General features: G+C 49.9%; 1 protein-coding gene across 2 annotated transcripts; it reads left to right on the top strand.

Moving 5' to 3' along the window:
* Positions 1-220: 220 nt before the first annotated feature.
* Positions 221-14823, top strand: KIFC1 (kinesin family member C1). 2 transcript variants are annotated; one of them, XM_060110545.1, is made up of 11 exons: positions 221-374; positions 6645-6782; positions 6926-7019; positions 7536-7589; positions 7702-7752; positions 7960-8360; positions 9033-9812; positions 10613-10903; positions 11005-11078; positions 11215-11290; positions 14564-14823. In XM_060110545.1, the coding sequence occupies exons 1-11, from the start codon at positions 363-365 to the stop codon at positions 14606-14608; spliced, it is 2016 nt and encodes a 671-aa protein (XP_059966528.1). In that variant the 5' UTR covers positions 221-362; the 3' UTR covers positions 14609-14823. The 2 variants fall into 2 exon arrangements, with proteins under 2 accessions (XP_059966528.1, XP_059966526.1); XM_060110543.1 differs by having other exon boundaries at positions 6642-6782.
* The last annotated feature ends 542 nt before the right edge of the window (positions 14824-15365 follow it).

Raw genomic sequence — 15365 nt, 5'->3', positions numbered from 1 at the left:
TGGGGTGAGGAAAGAAACAGTGAGGCCGGAAGTGTGACTAACCCGCCTGCCTCCCTGGGCAAGGGAAGCAGGAACGGGAAGGCGGTGGCCTGGCGGGGTGTGGCCTCGGGAGGTGGAGGGCGCTGCGATTGGCCCTCGGCTGTGGCGGCGGCGACGATTGGCCCCTGAGTGCGGAGCGAGGTAAGCAGGGTAGCGGCCGTTGAAATTCAAAAGTGGCGGGTGTGGCGCCGGGCTGGCAGCGCTGGAGCCCGGAACGCGCGTGTTCTGTGTCGCGAGCGCGCGAGAGAACGCGGGTCCCTGGAGCCCCGGCGCCCTGTCCTCTTCCATTGCGCTTCCCTGCCGTGTGTGGCACGGAGCTGGACATGGAGCCGCAGGTGAGTAGGGGTCGGCGCGGGGACGACAGCTGGCCGCCCCACCCCCCAGTGCTGACGTGCCGGCGGCCGCAGTTCTGCCTGCCTGCAGGGCCAAGGTCGTGCGCCCCCGCACAGTGGAAAGGGATGAGGGGTGGAGAGTGGAGAAGGCAGGGAGCAGCCCCAAGAGTGGGAGTGTGGGGAGTCTGCCTGCCTTCCCGCAGCTTCAGGGAGTCCCCCACGCCCTTGCTCACTTTCATGTTTCCGGGATTTCCCATTTCGAATTCTCAGGCTTGTCTGAACACGTTCCCACCTGTCCACTCTTACTCACTATTGCAGTGTGAGTTCTGAGATGACCACTAGCTCTAGGGAAGTGGTGTCTGAGGCGAAATCCCTGCTGATGTCCTTTCGTGTCCTCTCTCCTCTTTGCGGCCTCTTCGGGGTGTAGGAAGGGGAGAGGGGGGAATGGAGTACTCTGAACTGAAGGACTCCTCATTATCTCTTCTTCCCCAGGTTTTGCAGAGATCTCTGCTCAGTGGGACTGGTTAACTTAATTTTTTCTCTCATCAGTGCCCTGCCGCACCTCACAACCACCTGCAGCGTCCCCTCTCCAGTGGAGAGAGGTGTGTTTGTGACAGTGAGAGTGGGTTGACTTCTGGTGCCAGAAAAGGCCTGCCTGAATCCTCTGTTTACTAGTGTTTCACAATCAGATTTACCCAAAGTCAGGTTTCAACTTGAAGAGATACTCTTTGTATCCTGCCAGCCAGAGAGCAGAGCAGTGTGATGTGACAGTGAAAAAGAATAGAAGCCTTCTTGGGCCTCCCTGGTGGCGCAGTGGTTGAGAGTCCGCCTGCCGATGCAGGGGATACGGGTTCGTGCCCCGGTCTGGGAGGATCCCATATGCCGCGGAGCGGCTGGGCCCGTGAGCCATGGCTGCTGAGCCTGCGCGTCCGGAGCCTGCACGTCCGGAGCCTGTGCTCCGCAACGGGGGAGGCCACAACAGTGAGAGGCCCGCATACCGCAAAAAAAAAAAAAAAAAAAAAAAAAAAAAAAAAAAAGAATAGAAGCCTTCTCATATTTATTCATCACATATTTACTGAGCACCTATTTTGTGCTTGGGATGCGGCAATGAGCAAGCAGAGATCCCTGTCATCATGGAGCTGCCATTCCTTGGGGAGAGAGGCAATATGTGATAAGTAAATTATATAATGCTGTTAAGAAGGTGATAAAGGCTATGGAGAAAAGGAAAATTTTGAGCAGATTAAGAGAGGGAGGGGAGGCCAGCTGACAAGATAGACTGTTAAATTGGGTTGTCTTAGTAAGCTCCGTTAAGAAGGTGAGAGTTGAATAAAGACTTGAAAGAGGTGAGGGAAACAGGCAAGTAATTATTAAGATCATTCCAGGCAGAGGGAATCCGCTAGAGCAAAGCCACTAGAGTTGTGTAGCAAACCCGAAATGGGATGAGCAACGGGGAAGGTTGTGGGAAGGGACGGGATGTCAGGTAACAGAGAGGGGGGTGTTGAATGCATTGCTCCTCGCAGGGGCCGTTGTGAAGACTTGGATTTTTTTCTCTGAGTGAGATGGGGAATCACTGGATGGTTTTAAGCAAAGAGAGACAAGATCTGTCTTACAACTTAAGAGGACCACTCTAACAGCTGCACTGAGATTAGACTGTAAGGGAGAAAGGATAGAAACAAGGAGACTTTTAGGAATGGGGCAGGTTTTCTCAACTTTCACATTATTGACTTCTTATGGGGGGGCGGGGGGATTGTCCTATAAGTTGTCTGTTGTTTAGCAGCATTCCTGGCTTCTACCCACTAGATGACAGTAGCAACCCCCACCTAATCATGACAAAGTGTCTCCAGACATTGTCAAACGTCCCCTGGGGAGTAAAGTCATCCCTAGTTGAGAACCATCCCTAGTTGAGAACCAGTAGAGTGATAATCCAGGTGACAGATGATGGTAACTTGGATCATTGTAGTAGCAGGGGAGGTGGTTACAAGTGGTCCGATTCTGGATCTATTTGGAAGATAGAGTTGGCCATGTTTGCTGATGTTAAGACTTTGTGGTATGTAAGAGAATGAGAGGACTTTAGGTGTATTTGCTTGAGCAGCTGAAAGATGGATTTATATCAACTGAGATGGAGGAAGCTGCAAGAGAGCAAGGTTGAAGGAGGGTTGGACGTCAGGAGGTTAAGATTTGGATGCTTTAAGTTTGATGTGTATTAGGCTTCCAAGTGGAGACATTGAGAAGGTTAGTTCCATTTGACTTCAGGGTCACAGTCTGGGCTGGAGACAATAGTTTGGGAGTTGTCAGCATATGAATGGTGTTTAAAGCCATAGGAGTGGCCTAGAGTGTAGATAGAGAATAGAAAGACCACTGTTAAAGTTTGGGGAGATGAAGAGGATCTACCAGCGAGGTAGGAAAACCAGGAGAGGATGGTCTCCCAGGAGCTAAATGAAGCGAGGGTATTAAGGAAGAGAGAGTGATCAGTTGTATCACACGCTGCTGATGGGTCAAGAAACAAAAAGATGAAGAATTGGTTTAGCAACACAAGCAGACTTGTGACCTTGAGGGCAGTTTTGGTGGAATGGTGGGAGTGAAAGCCTGACTGGGACGGGGTTAAGAGAGAAAAACTTTTTGGTTGGAAGTAATAATAGCATGTATTATACACTGATTGGAATGATCCAGGAGAGAGTGAAAATGATGGTGCAGGGGAGAGAAGGAAGGCTTGCTGGAGTGCTGTTCCTGTGTGGGTGAGGGTGGGAGCGGATGCTCATGTGCAGGAGATTCCTTAGCAGCAGGGCATCCATCTCTGATCCTGGGAAGTGGGTATAGGAGAGGTTCCATGAAAATCTGTTTTTATAGAAGGTTAAGTGCATATGCTTATTGTGGAAAGTTGGGAGTCATCCTGTCTAGCTTTACAGATGGGAGAAAAATAAATACTGTACTCTTAGGAGTTGTCCTGTATAAACAAACCTTTGAGCACATTTTCTGAACCCACACAAATTCCAGGGAGGTAGGTCTTTAGTTGATCCACTATGGTAGTGTAGGGAGAACGAAGGGCACAGGTAATTAAAAAATTGAGTGTTTGACCTTGAAATACTTAAAAGAAAAATTTAGTTTTCATACTACATTTGATTAAAGTGAATTAAAATCAGCAGTCTTTGCACACATCTCTGCATGTGGCAGGAAAAGAGAACACCACCTCCTTTTTTTTTCCTTTTTATTTGTATAGGAGCCAATGGTTTGGATGTATTGCAGTTTATTTGAGCATGTCCATACTGGTGGACATCTAATTTCATTCCCTGAAAAATGTATTGAGGGAATTCCCTGGCAGTCCGATGGTTAGGACTCCGTGCTTTCACTGCCAAGGGCGCAGGTTCGATCCCGCAAGCTGTTCGGCGCTGCCAAAAATTAAAAAAAAAAGTATTGAGTCCTACCATGTAGCAGACATTGTACTGGGCACTCTGGTTCTATAGTTGTGAACAAAACAGGCATGTTCTTGTGATGCTCACAGTCTAATGTTAGGAAAGACAATAAACCAATAAACTAAAAATTTAAAAACCAGGATATCAAATTGTTTCAGAGTTTTCTCTTTAGTGATGTTCTGTGAACATCCTCAACCTCACTTTCCCAAAGTTGAACTTAGCACCTCTTAAAAATTAGCCCTTCAGGCACTCTCAGATCTCTCCATATTATTTCTTACAACTGCATGTGAATCTACAATGGTTTTAAAATGAGAAATTTAATTAAAAAACAAACAAACCCAGATTTTCCTTCTGTGATCTTGGGAACCAGGGCAAGCTTCTTGGAGTCAGCCTGGACTCCATCTCCTTCACTGCCTGACCTCTAGCTACTCCCCCCCACCCCCTCGCCAGCTCTGCTTAGCCAACAAACTCTTAGAACATCCCCTCTCAACTGAGTTCCATGAGAATTAAGATCTAATGCCCTAAGGCATCCTTTGTGTCTAGTGCATTAACTTCTCTCTGAGGCACCTAGAATGGTAAGAGCTGTTTTTTATATTCTTGGGAGAATTGAGAAAACAGATCATTTTCTGTAGATCTTAATTCTCTTGTACCCCAGTTTGGAAAGGCTGCCCTAGAAAGTAAGCTCTGGGCAGGCAGGGACTTTACATTCATTACTCTCACCCCAGAGCCTAGAAGAGCAGTCATTCAACAAATCTAGTGCAACAAATCCTTGTTGAATGGATGAATGAAGGAATGATGTCATCCCTCTGCTGTGATAACCCTCATCTTCTATTTCCGTTCATTCTTTGCATTGCACACAGTTCACTTTTTCAGTAAAGATCCAGTCATACTATTCTCATGTTTAAAAATCATCAGTGTCCCTCTTGTCTTCAGTAGACCCCGGATTCCTTATCACGGCATACCACTGCCACGGTCTTTCCCTTCAACCTCTCTTCTCTCCCCACTTTCTATGCACATCCCTGTGTTCACTTGAACAGAATAATTTGTCATTCCTTACAAGTCCCTCTCCTTGCTTTCTGCTTGGAATGCTCCTCCTTGGCCCAAGCCCATCAAGCCAACTCTTCCTCATCTTCAAGGCTTGGCCTAAAAATACTTTGTAGAATTGTGTCTGACACTCTCCCCATCTAAACTGGATGCCTACCCCCTCCTTTGGGATCCTTTTATGATAGCACTTGGTAGAGATTTAATCATCTCTTTAAATGCTTCGCTTGCCTACTGTCCTGTCCCAATCTTGAGGGCAGGGACCACGTCTTTTACTCCAGAATCCAGATCATTTCCTGGCATGTAATAGGCACTTTGTAAATATTGAATGAATGAAGTAAACTGAAGGGCAGAGAGAGATTGGCCTTGGAATTAATAGTTACCTATAGTGAAAATCAGAAGTTGATCTATACATGGTGCTTTCCTGATGGTGGGATAGGAGTAGAGTGACCACATGTCCTGGTTTGCATAGGAATGACCTGGTTTTAGCACTGAAATGCTGTGTCCCAAGAAACCTTTCAGTTCTTGGCAAACCAGAATAGTTGGTCATCCTACATAGGAGTAACCATAGGGTGGGCATGATCCCCAGGCACTGAACTGGGCTGCTTAGAGGAGAGGATCTTTCTTTCCCACGCCCCTACCTTATACCTGTACTCAGTGGTCTCCAGACTGGTCATGCCCCTGCTTCGTCGTCTTCCCCATGCAAGTCAGCCTACTTATACCTCATTATTATTTATTTATAAATTTATTTATTTATTTATTTTTGGCTGCATTGGGTCTTTGTTGCAGCACGTGGGCTTTCTCTAGTTGTAGTGACCGGGGGCTACTCTTTGTTGCTGTGCGCGGGCTTCTCATTGCAGTGGTTTCTCTTGTTGCAGAGCACGGTCTCTAGGTGCGCAGGCTTCAGTAGTTGTGGCTCGTGGGCTCTAGAGCACAGGCTCAGTAGTTGTGGCTCATGGACTTAGTTGTTCCGCTGCATGTGGGATCTTCCTGGACCAGGGCTCGAACCCGTGTCCCCTGCATTGGCAGGTGGATTCTTAACCAGTGTGCCACCAGGGAAATCCCTATTATTATTTATACTAGGCTCTTTTGTATGTTTTTCACATGCCTGATCAGAAACTGTATCTGGCTATCCATATATGCAGGGCTAAAGCCTAAATTCCTTAGCTTGGCATCAATGCCCTATGAGACAGTGTGGTCAAGTGGTTACAAACATGGCCTCCAGAAGCAGACTGTCTAGATTCTAACCCTGGCTTTGCTTTTTATTCACTGATGCCTTTAGACCAGCTAGTTTACCTCTCAGCCTTCCTTCCCTCATCTGCAAAATGAGGCTAATAACAGCTCCTCCTCAGTGGGCTGGGAGGTTTAAGTCAGTTGATACAGATAAAGTATTTGAAACAGTTCCTAATAAATGTTACCTGCTCCTCCTACCCAGTCTTCAACCTTATTCTTCCAACTCTCTCCCTTGTTTATGATCTCAGCTTTCCCTAAAAGGGCGTAGTAGTTTCCCAGCTGTACCATGTGCAAGCTTAAGGTTTTGCCTTCTGAAAGGAGTGTTCCTTTTCCCTGCTTTTTTAAGTACTGCCCTTAAACTTAGCTGAAATTCAGCATCTGTCCAGCTATTCCCTTAGGGATTGTGTTACGTCCCACCTCTCTCCATGGTTTTTAGACAGCATATCATCTGTGAGCCACAGTTTGTGGCACAAGAGGTACTCATATAATGTTGGTGGTGATGAGAATTAGGCTGGGGGGCCATAAACAGGAGTTCTTGGGACATTTGGGCCACAGGGTATTGTCTGAAGGGTCTCTCTCTTCCCAGCAGAGGTCCCCCTTGTTGGAAGTGAAGGGAAACATAGAGCTGAAGAGAGCCCTGGCCAAGACCCCTTCCCGGCTCCCTCTCCCGGGAAGCAGGCTGAAGAGGGGTCCCGACCAGATGGAGGAGGACTTGGAGCCTGAGAAGGTGAGCTGGGTTTGGAAATCCGTGTGTGTGTGTGTGTGTGTGTGTGTGTGTGTGTGTGTGTGTGTGTGTGTGTGTGTGTGTGTGTGTAAAGCCATCAGAGAGGGTAACTATGGACTCCACCCCCCATCCTTGTCTTTCCCCAGAAAAGGACACGAGGCCTGGGCACCAAAGTTGCCACGTCCCGCCCCAGAGCAACGGCCCTCACCACTGTGCCACAGACACAAGGCCAGACCGCAGGTGGGCTCCAGGGCACAAAGTCCAGTTCTCTTCAACTCACTTCTTTCTTTTTCTTTTCTTTCAATCTTAGCTTATTTTGAATAGGTAATATGTTTCACTTGTTTCAAAATTCCAAAGGCACGAAAGTTGTTATACAGTGAAAAGTCTCCCTCCTGCCCATGTTCCCCAGGCACCCAGTCCCCCCGCCAGGGGCAACTGTGAGTCCTTCCAGGGATGTTCTGTGGGTTTGCAAGCAAATATGGGCGTGTTCCCCGACATGTTTTACACACATGCTAGCATACTTTACACCTGGTTCTGCCCCCTTGCTCTTTTTGCTTGTCTTGGTCCAACTTGTTTCTTGGCTTGTTGGTCCTAGGAAGGATATCTCTAGGAGTTGGTCAGATTTAAGGGAAGAAGGAAGTTATCTTATTTCTTCTAATCCTCTGAAAAAGCAGCTCCTCTGCCTTCGGCCCAGCCAGAGTACATGCCACCCTGAGAATCATGACTCTGCTTTTCCTCTCTCCAATCTCCCGACAGTGCCGAAAGTTCCCAGGAAGACAGGACCCCGATGTTCCACAGCTATCGCCGCAGGTAACAGTGCTTAAGAGCTGGGGCCGAGAAGGGATTGGGGGTAAAGGGAGAAGGATGGAGGTGGAGGGACCCTGATGCTATAATTCCTTATGTCACCTCCCCAATTCTCTAGTGCTGAAGAATCAGAAGCCAGGCCCTGCTGTTCCTGCCCAGAAGCCTGGCAGTAGGTGACAAATATAATCCTTGGGTGAGAGGCTGGGATAGGGAAGAGGAGGTGGTGAGTACCCAGAAAAATCCCTTTGGTCACTTCCCTGTCTGAAGAAGAAGGAGATGGAGGGTCAGGTGTGGAGGCCCTAAAGGCTAGGAGGGAGGAGAGAGCGAGACAGAGCCAAGAGCTCCCTGACCCTTGTCTTTTCTGTGCCCATCTTAGCAACAGCTGCTCCTCCTGTGGTGGGAAGGAAGAAACCCAGCAAACGTCCGGCCTGGGACTTAAAGGGTCAGTTATGTGACCTAAACGCAGAGCTGAAATGCTGCCGTGAGAGGACCCAGATGTTGGACCAGGAGAACCAACAGCTGCAGAACCAGCTCAGGGAGGCCCAGCAACAGGCCACGGCCCTGGGGGCGGAGCGCAGGACACTGGAAGAGGAGTTGGCCAGGATGCGGGCCCAGGCTGAGCAGGACCAACGGGAGCTGGGGAACCTGAGTGCCCGGGTCCTGGAGCTGGAAGAGCGGCTGGGCACGCAGGAGGGCTTAGTGCAAGAGCTCCAAAAAGAACAGCTGGAACTGCAGGAGGAGCGGAGGGGACTGGCTGCCCGGCTGGAGGAGCAGGAGGTAAGGGCCAGCTTCTCGCCAAATGCTGACCCTTCTTTCTAGGTTGCCCAGAAGTCACTTTGGGCTTCGAATCCATGACCACCTCTCTCTGGCAGTACACCTCCGTCCCCTACCCTGCTCCCCCGTCGCCCCCACCCCCTGCCCACTTCTGACTCTGTCTTGCTTTCTGCCCCACTTCACCCTATCCTGACTCTGTTTCCGTATCTTCCCCGGGTCTGTGTCGCCTCTACTTCTCCGCCCCCTTTCTTCTTTCTCTGTTTTCCTGATAAAAATTCCCACGCATTCTCTCTCCTTCTCATCCATTTGACTCCTTGGTGAGCACCAACTAGATTGCATTACTTGTAGTCTCTCAAATGACTCGATTCTCAATTCAGGGCATTTTGCATATACACGTCCCTCTTTGTGGAGTATTCTTTCTGCACTCCATCCTTCCCTTGGTCCACTCCCATACTTTTTGGGTGTCAGCCTAGATATCATCCTCCGTGTGCCCCTTCTGGATGCTCCCATAGCACTCCCTATTCTAGTACTATGATTCCTATTTCCTTATCTCTTTACCAGACTGTGAAGTCCTTGGGGGCAGGGCCCAGCCCACCTCCCACCCCCACGTCCCATCATGACTTGTTCTTGTTCTTGGTTGCATCTCACCCTCTGTGTCTGCTCTGTTCTGGACAGAGGAGGCTACAGGCATCAGAAGCTGCTCTGTCGGGCAGCCAAGCGGAGGTGGCATCCCTGCGCCAGGAGGCTGCAGCCCAGGCGGACTTACTGACTAAGCGGGAAGAACGTCTCCATGGGCTCGAGATGGAGCGCCGGCGGCTACACAACCAGCTGCAGGAACTCAAAGGCAATGTCCGTGTCTTCTGCCGGGTCCGCCCTGTCCTTCCAGGGGAGTCTACCCCACCCCCTGGCTTCCTGCTATTTCCCTCTGGCCCCTGCGGGCCCTCCGACCCTCCAACCCGACTCAGCCTCTCCCGGTCTGACGAGCGGCGTGGGACCCTGAGTGGGGCGCCAGCCGCCCCCACCCGCCATGACTTCTCCTTTGACCGGGTATTCCCACCAGGGAGTGGACAGGACGAAGTGTTTGAAGAGATTTCCATGCTTGTCCAGTCAGCCCTGGATGGCTACCCAGTATGCATCTTTGCCTATGGCCAGACAGGCAGTGGCAAGACCTTCACCATGGAGGGTGGGCCTGGGGGAGACCCCCAGGTGGAGGGGCTGATCCCTCGGGCCCTGCGACACCTCTTCTCTGTGGCCCAGGAGCTAAGTGGCCAGGGCTGGACCTACAGCTTTGTGGCAAGTTACGTAGAGATCTACAACGAGACTGTCCGAGACCTGCTGGCCACTGGGACCCGGAAGGGCCATGGGGGTGAGTGTGAGATTCGCCGGGCAGGGCCAGGGAGCGAGGAGCTTACTGTCACCAACGCCCGATATGTTCCTGTCTCCTGTGAGAGAGAGGTAAGTGCTGAGGGGCACTAGGCCTGGACACTGGGGAGGCATGGGCAGGGTGACAAGGATGGAGGTGGACGAGCAGGGGCAGAAAAACGCTGAGGATGAGGAAGGGTGAGTGGTGAGGGTAGGTTGCACATTCAGTTTTGGCTGGTGGGCTATGAGGTGCATCCACCTTTGTGGAACCAAGGAGTGGAGAGAAATGATGGGCCTGCTGAAGCGGGTGCCACTGGGCCCTGCCCGTCAATCTCAGGTCTCACCTCTGCCCACTCTTCTTGCTCAGTTCGTGACATCCATGCTGGCCTCCCGGCTGTTCCTCATCCTGCTCGTCACACCCTCAGATCAGGGTCTTTGCACGTGCTGTCCCCTTTGCCTGAACATTCCTGCTCCTCTCCTGGAAGGGCTTGCTCCCTCGCTTAAGATTTTAAGGCATTGAGGCCATCCCTGGCCATCCTTTTTTTTTTTTTCCCTAACTTTTGGCCGCACTACGCAGCTTGTGAGATCTTAGTTCCCCAACCAGGGATTGAACCCGGACCCCGGCAGTGAAAGCACAGAGTCCTAACCACTAGACCACCAGGGAATTCCCGCTGGCCATCCTTTCTAAAATTGCAACCCTCACCCTCACACACTATTTTTCTGTTTTATTTTACTCCTTAGTACTCTCGGACACACTGTATTTTACTTATTCTTTTGCGGGCTAGAAAGAAAGCATCAGGAGGGCAGGAGCTGAGTCTTGCTCATCGCCTTACCTGACCTAGCTATGTACTGACTTCTGCCTGCCTTTGCCTCTTGCTGCTCTCCATCCCCAGGTGGAGGCCCTGCTCCATCTGGCCCGCCAGAACCGGGCTGTGGCCCGCACAGCCCAGAATGAACGATCGTCACGAAGTCACAGTGTGTTCCAGCTGCAGATCTCTGGGGAGCATGCTGGTCGAGGCCTGCAGTGCGCGGCCCCCCTCAGCCTTGTGGACCTGGCTGGGAGTGAGCGGCTAGACCCAGGCTTGGCCCTCGGCCCTGGGGAGCGGGAACGCCTTCGGGAAACGCAGGCCATTAACAGCAGCCTGTCCACGCTGGGGCTGGTCATCATGGCCTTGAGCAACAAGGTAGTAATGGGGGTGGGGGCAGGCAGACCCCAGGGAGAGGTTGGGGCTGGCCATGCTGAACCCAGCCCTGTCCTAACCACCTATCCCCCCCAACCCTCTAGGAGTCCCATGTGCCTTACCGGAACAGCAAGCTGACCTACCTGCTGCAGAACTCTCTGGGTGGCAGCGCTAAGATGTGAGGGGAAGGGGTGGGCTGGGAACCACCACAATGTTGGGGTCAGGGTTGGGGAGGCAACACCGTGAAGACCTGGTCCAGGCTCTGCCCAGCCACACACTGACGCTGGGGCTTGGCCCCCTCTCTCTCTCCACAGGCTCATGTTTGTGAACATTTCCCCCCTAGAAGAGAACGTCTCTGAGTCCCTCAACTCCCTACGCTTTGCCTCCAAGGTGCGGTCACTACCAGTCCCATCCCTGTCAGGCTTCCTGGGGATTATAGGCTTCTCCACCCCTATCCTGCTGTCCCTCAGGCCAGGGGGCACGCTTCATTCAGAATGGATGTACATTTGCCAGGCATCTGGGGCACTACCTACCTGGATCCTTTTTTTTTTTTTTTTTTTTTTTTTTTAAACTATTGACTTTTGGGGGTTTTTAACTAAGTTTTTAAAAATAGGTAGTTGAAAGGTCAAAACTATATCAATAGAAAGCTATATATAACAAGTGAGATTTAACCACTGCCCCTGTCCCCATTCTCCGCACTTGCCCTAGTAATCATTTTCATCATTTATCATTTTACTTATCCTTCCAATGTTTCCTTTTGCAAATACAAGCAACATGCATGGGATTTCCCTCCTTATATAAGACGTCTCTTCTCCCCCTCTCATATATTATGTTGTCCCGTGGTTTTTTTTTTTTTTTTTTTTTTTTTTTTTGATTAACAAGACAGCCCCAGGATTCCCCACCAGCACAGAGATGATCCCATTATTATTATTATTATTATTTTTATTTTTTTATTTTTTTGCGGTACACGGGCCTCTCACTGCTGTGGCCTCTCCCGCTGCGGAGCACTGGCTTACGGGCCCAGCCGCTCCGTGGCACGTGGGATCCTCCCGGACCAGGGCACGAACCCGCGCCCCCTGCATCGGCAGGTGGACTCTCAACCACTGTGCCACCAGGTGGGGGCGCCCTCCCATTATTTTTACATCTGCCTAGGACTCCACTGTGTAGATGCACCAAAGTTTATCCACCAGTTCCCTCTACTGGACACTTGGATTATTTCCACCCTTTTACTATTACATACAAGGGCCATGTTGGTTAACCTTGTACATTATCATTTTATATTTGTTTAGTTACATCTAACTATCTAGGGAGAGATTCCTTGAAATGGAATTCCTGGATCAAAGATGTACAGGTTTTTCAGACTATTCCAAACAGTGTGAATTCAGGCTCCAATCCCCACGAAGATCAGCTGTGTCCATGGCCATGAATTCTCTAGGATACTTAAGCTCCCTCTACTAGAGTTAAGTCAGGATGTTTCTTTACTGTCTGCCTCCAGAGGGTAATTTTTTCCTCTGGTTACTTGTTTTCCTGAGGGTATAGTCCTACGATGTGTTCTGGCTTTATTCAGGGTCTCTGATCTTGTGTGCCCTTCTGCACTCTTGCTGCCATGGTAGTAGTCCGCCACCTTAGCACCCTGCCCTGGTCAACTTTAATCAGGATTTCCCTTGCAATCTTGCAAGTTCAAGTAAAGTTCTTTTTTTTTTTTTTAGTTTATTTTTGGCTGCTTTGGGTCTTCATTGCTGCACGTGGGCTTTCTCTGGTTGCAGGAAGCGGGGGCTGCGCAGGCTTCTTATTGCGGTGGCTTCTCATTGTGGGAGCATGGGCTGTAGGCGCACGGGCTTCAGTAGTTGTGGCTCACAGGCTCTAGGCACACAGGCTTCGGTAGTTGTGGTGCAGGGGCTTAGTTGCTTTGTGGCAAGTGGGATCTGCCCGGACCAGGCCTCAGACCCATGTCCCCTGCGTTGGCAGGCGGATTCTTAACCTTTGCGCCACCAGGGAAGTCCCCAAGTAAAGTTCTATCAACATCATTAACACCCAAGAACATGAACTCTTTAATATCCTCTAATACCCAGTTGATGTTGAATTTCCTTACTGTCTCAGAAATGCTTTTCATACATTAGTTTTGCTCTGTTCAGGATCAAAGCAAGGGCCGCCCATTTCATTGGTTGAAATTGTCTCGAGTTTCTTTTTAAATTTTTATTTATTTATGGCTGCATTCATTGGGTCTTCGTTGCTGTGCGCGGGCTTTCTCTAGCTGTGGTGAGCCGGGGCTACTCTTCATTGCGGTGTGTGGGCTTCTCACTGTGGTGGCTTCTCTTGTTGCGGAGCACGGGATCTAGGTGCGCGGGCTTCAGTAGTCGTGGCACATGGGCTTAGTTGCTCCACAGCACGTGGGATCTTCCCGGGGAGTAGGGCTTGAACCCGTGTGCCCTGCATTGGTAGGCGGATTCTTAACCACTGCGCCACCAGGGAAGTCCGAGTTTCTTTTAATCTATAATCTCATCCCCTTTTATAGCATTTATTTGTTGAAGAAGTAGGGTCATTTGTCCTATAGAATATACCGTATTCTAGATTTTGGCTGGTTGCTTCCTCTTTCCTTCACAATTTTTGTAGATTTAGAGGCTTGATTTGAATCAGGTTTAAATTTCTTGGGAAAAAAACTTCTATGGTGTGATTCACTTTCTATTGCATCATATCAGGAGGCACCTAGTATCTAGTTGTTGCACTTTTTTCCCCCTCCCCCTAATTGTTCCACTTTTAATGATATAAAAATTGATCATTGGATTTGGGTATTGTCAGCCTGATCTATCCATTTAAAAACTCCCTATCAACTTTTTCCCCTAGTGATTTTATCAGTGACGCTATCTAGATCTATTATTAGGGAGTTTTTAAATGGTGATTTTTTTTAAATGGTGATTTTCTAATTTTCTCAGTTCTACATTTATTAATCACAATTCTTCTATAAATAACTCCCCTTTGCCATCTATTTGGTTATTCTGAAATTCAGTCCATATAGGTAATATGGGATAAATGCTAGATTCTTTATCGATTTTCAGTATTATAAGTTGGTATCCTGGCAACTTTCAAAGGTGAACAGTGAGTTTTTATCCAGGAGGTGACATCTTACAGATACTTGTACTTTTGGTATATATCCTTTGCGGTCATTATTCTTTCTGATGCTCAAATTGCCCATCTTTGGCCAGTGGAAGCTCCAACTTGGCTCCTGTGTCCTTTAGATAGGTCCCCAGTAGTCTTTACTCCAGATCCATCTTGTACATTTCCTCCCCTAGGCTTGGAATCATTAATTTTCCAAATAGCCTTGGTTCCTAAATTTGTGTTGTTCTTGTTTTATCTAGCTTATTAAGCATTAGTGTTGGGAGGGCTTTGGGGGTGTCTAGTCCGAGGTACTGCTAGAAACAGAAGTTCCTCTCTCTGCTCCTGTGTGGGGCTTTTGTCCCTTCTCAGGCCTTTCCTCCTTTTCCAGACCTAGAATACCTAGTGGGCATGGGAGAACTGAGACCAGCCTGAACCTCCTTTCAGAGCCCTTATTTTAGGATTCTCTGAGGGCAGCCCTAATATTGGGGGTTGGGAGGTGATTTGGAGAAAACTGTTCTTTTGGTTACTCTGAAAACGTTTTTTATTGTCTAAACCCCCTGCCCGCAGGTGAACCAGTGTGTTATTGGTACTGCCCAGGCCAATAGGAAATGAAGACGGATCTAGATTGTGTGTGTGTGTGAGAGAGAGACACGGGGAAGGAGGGGCGGTGAGGGGTGCTTTATTGGGAGGGGGGCACTGTGATAACTGGGCCTATCAAATAAAGAAGAGGGTTTTTTGTTGTTTTTTTAAATAAAGGTTTTATTAGCGGTTGCCCAATAAGGCAGATATTTTTCATACCTGTGAAGATGGGAACTGTGGATCTTCCATTCTGCCAAGCATTTGTGTGTGTTTCACGGGGTTAGGGCTTCGGCTTTTCTCCCTAACAGACCATCCCCGGAGTCGGGTGGCTTCCAGCTCCCATACCCTGCCCCCGTCGTCCACGTCTAGGAGTTGCCCACTAGGTATCCACAGTCACTAGTTCTGTTTCCCCTTTGCCACAGGCCACCCCAGCCCGGGGCAGGAACTCCTCTGGCGAGTGTGGGAAGGTAGGAACCCGAGCCCAGGGGCGGGGCTGGCGCTCCCTCCCACAAACTGCTGGCTCTTTCCTCCCGCTCTTTCCCTGCCTTCCCGTTCGAACCACTGGGGCTGGCTCCGCCCGCTGCCCATTGGCTGGCTCTCGGCGGCGTCACCGCCTCGCTACTAGCCCTCCCGGTCCGTGGACCCGCCTTGGAAGCGCGGGGCGGGATGCAAGCCCCGACTCCCTCGCGCCAACCGCCGAGGGCCACCGCCCCGTAAAGGAGGGGCTGGGTCCTCCCAGGTGCCGCGCGCGCGGGAGGGGTCACGCGTGCGCAGAAGCGCGGCGACGGTG

Source organism: Mesoplodon densirostris, chromosome 10, assembly GCF_025265405.1.
Source record: "Mesoplodon densirostris isolate mMesDen1 chromosome 10, mMesDen1 primary haplotype, whole genome shotgun sequence".
Classification (NCBI taxonomy): Eukaryota; Metazoa; Chordata; class Mammalia; order Artiodactyla; family Ziphiidae; genus Mesoplodon; species Mesoplodon densirostris.
The sequence above is the reverse complement of the archived record's forward strand: the minus strand, read 5'-3'. Positions and strand labels throughout refer to the sequence as shown.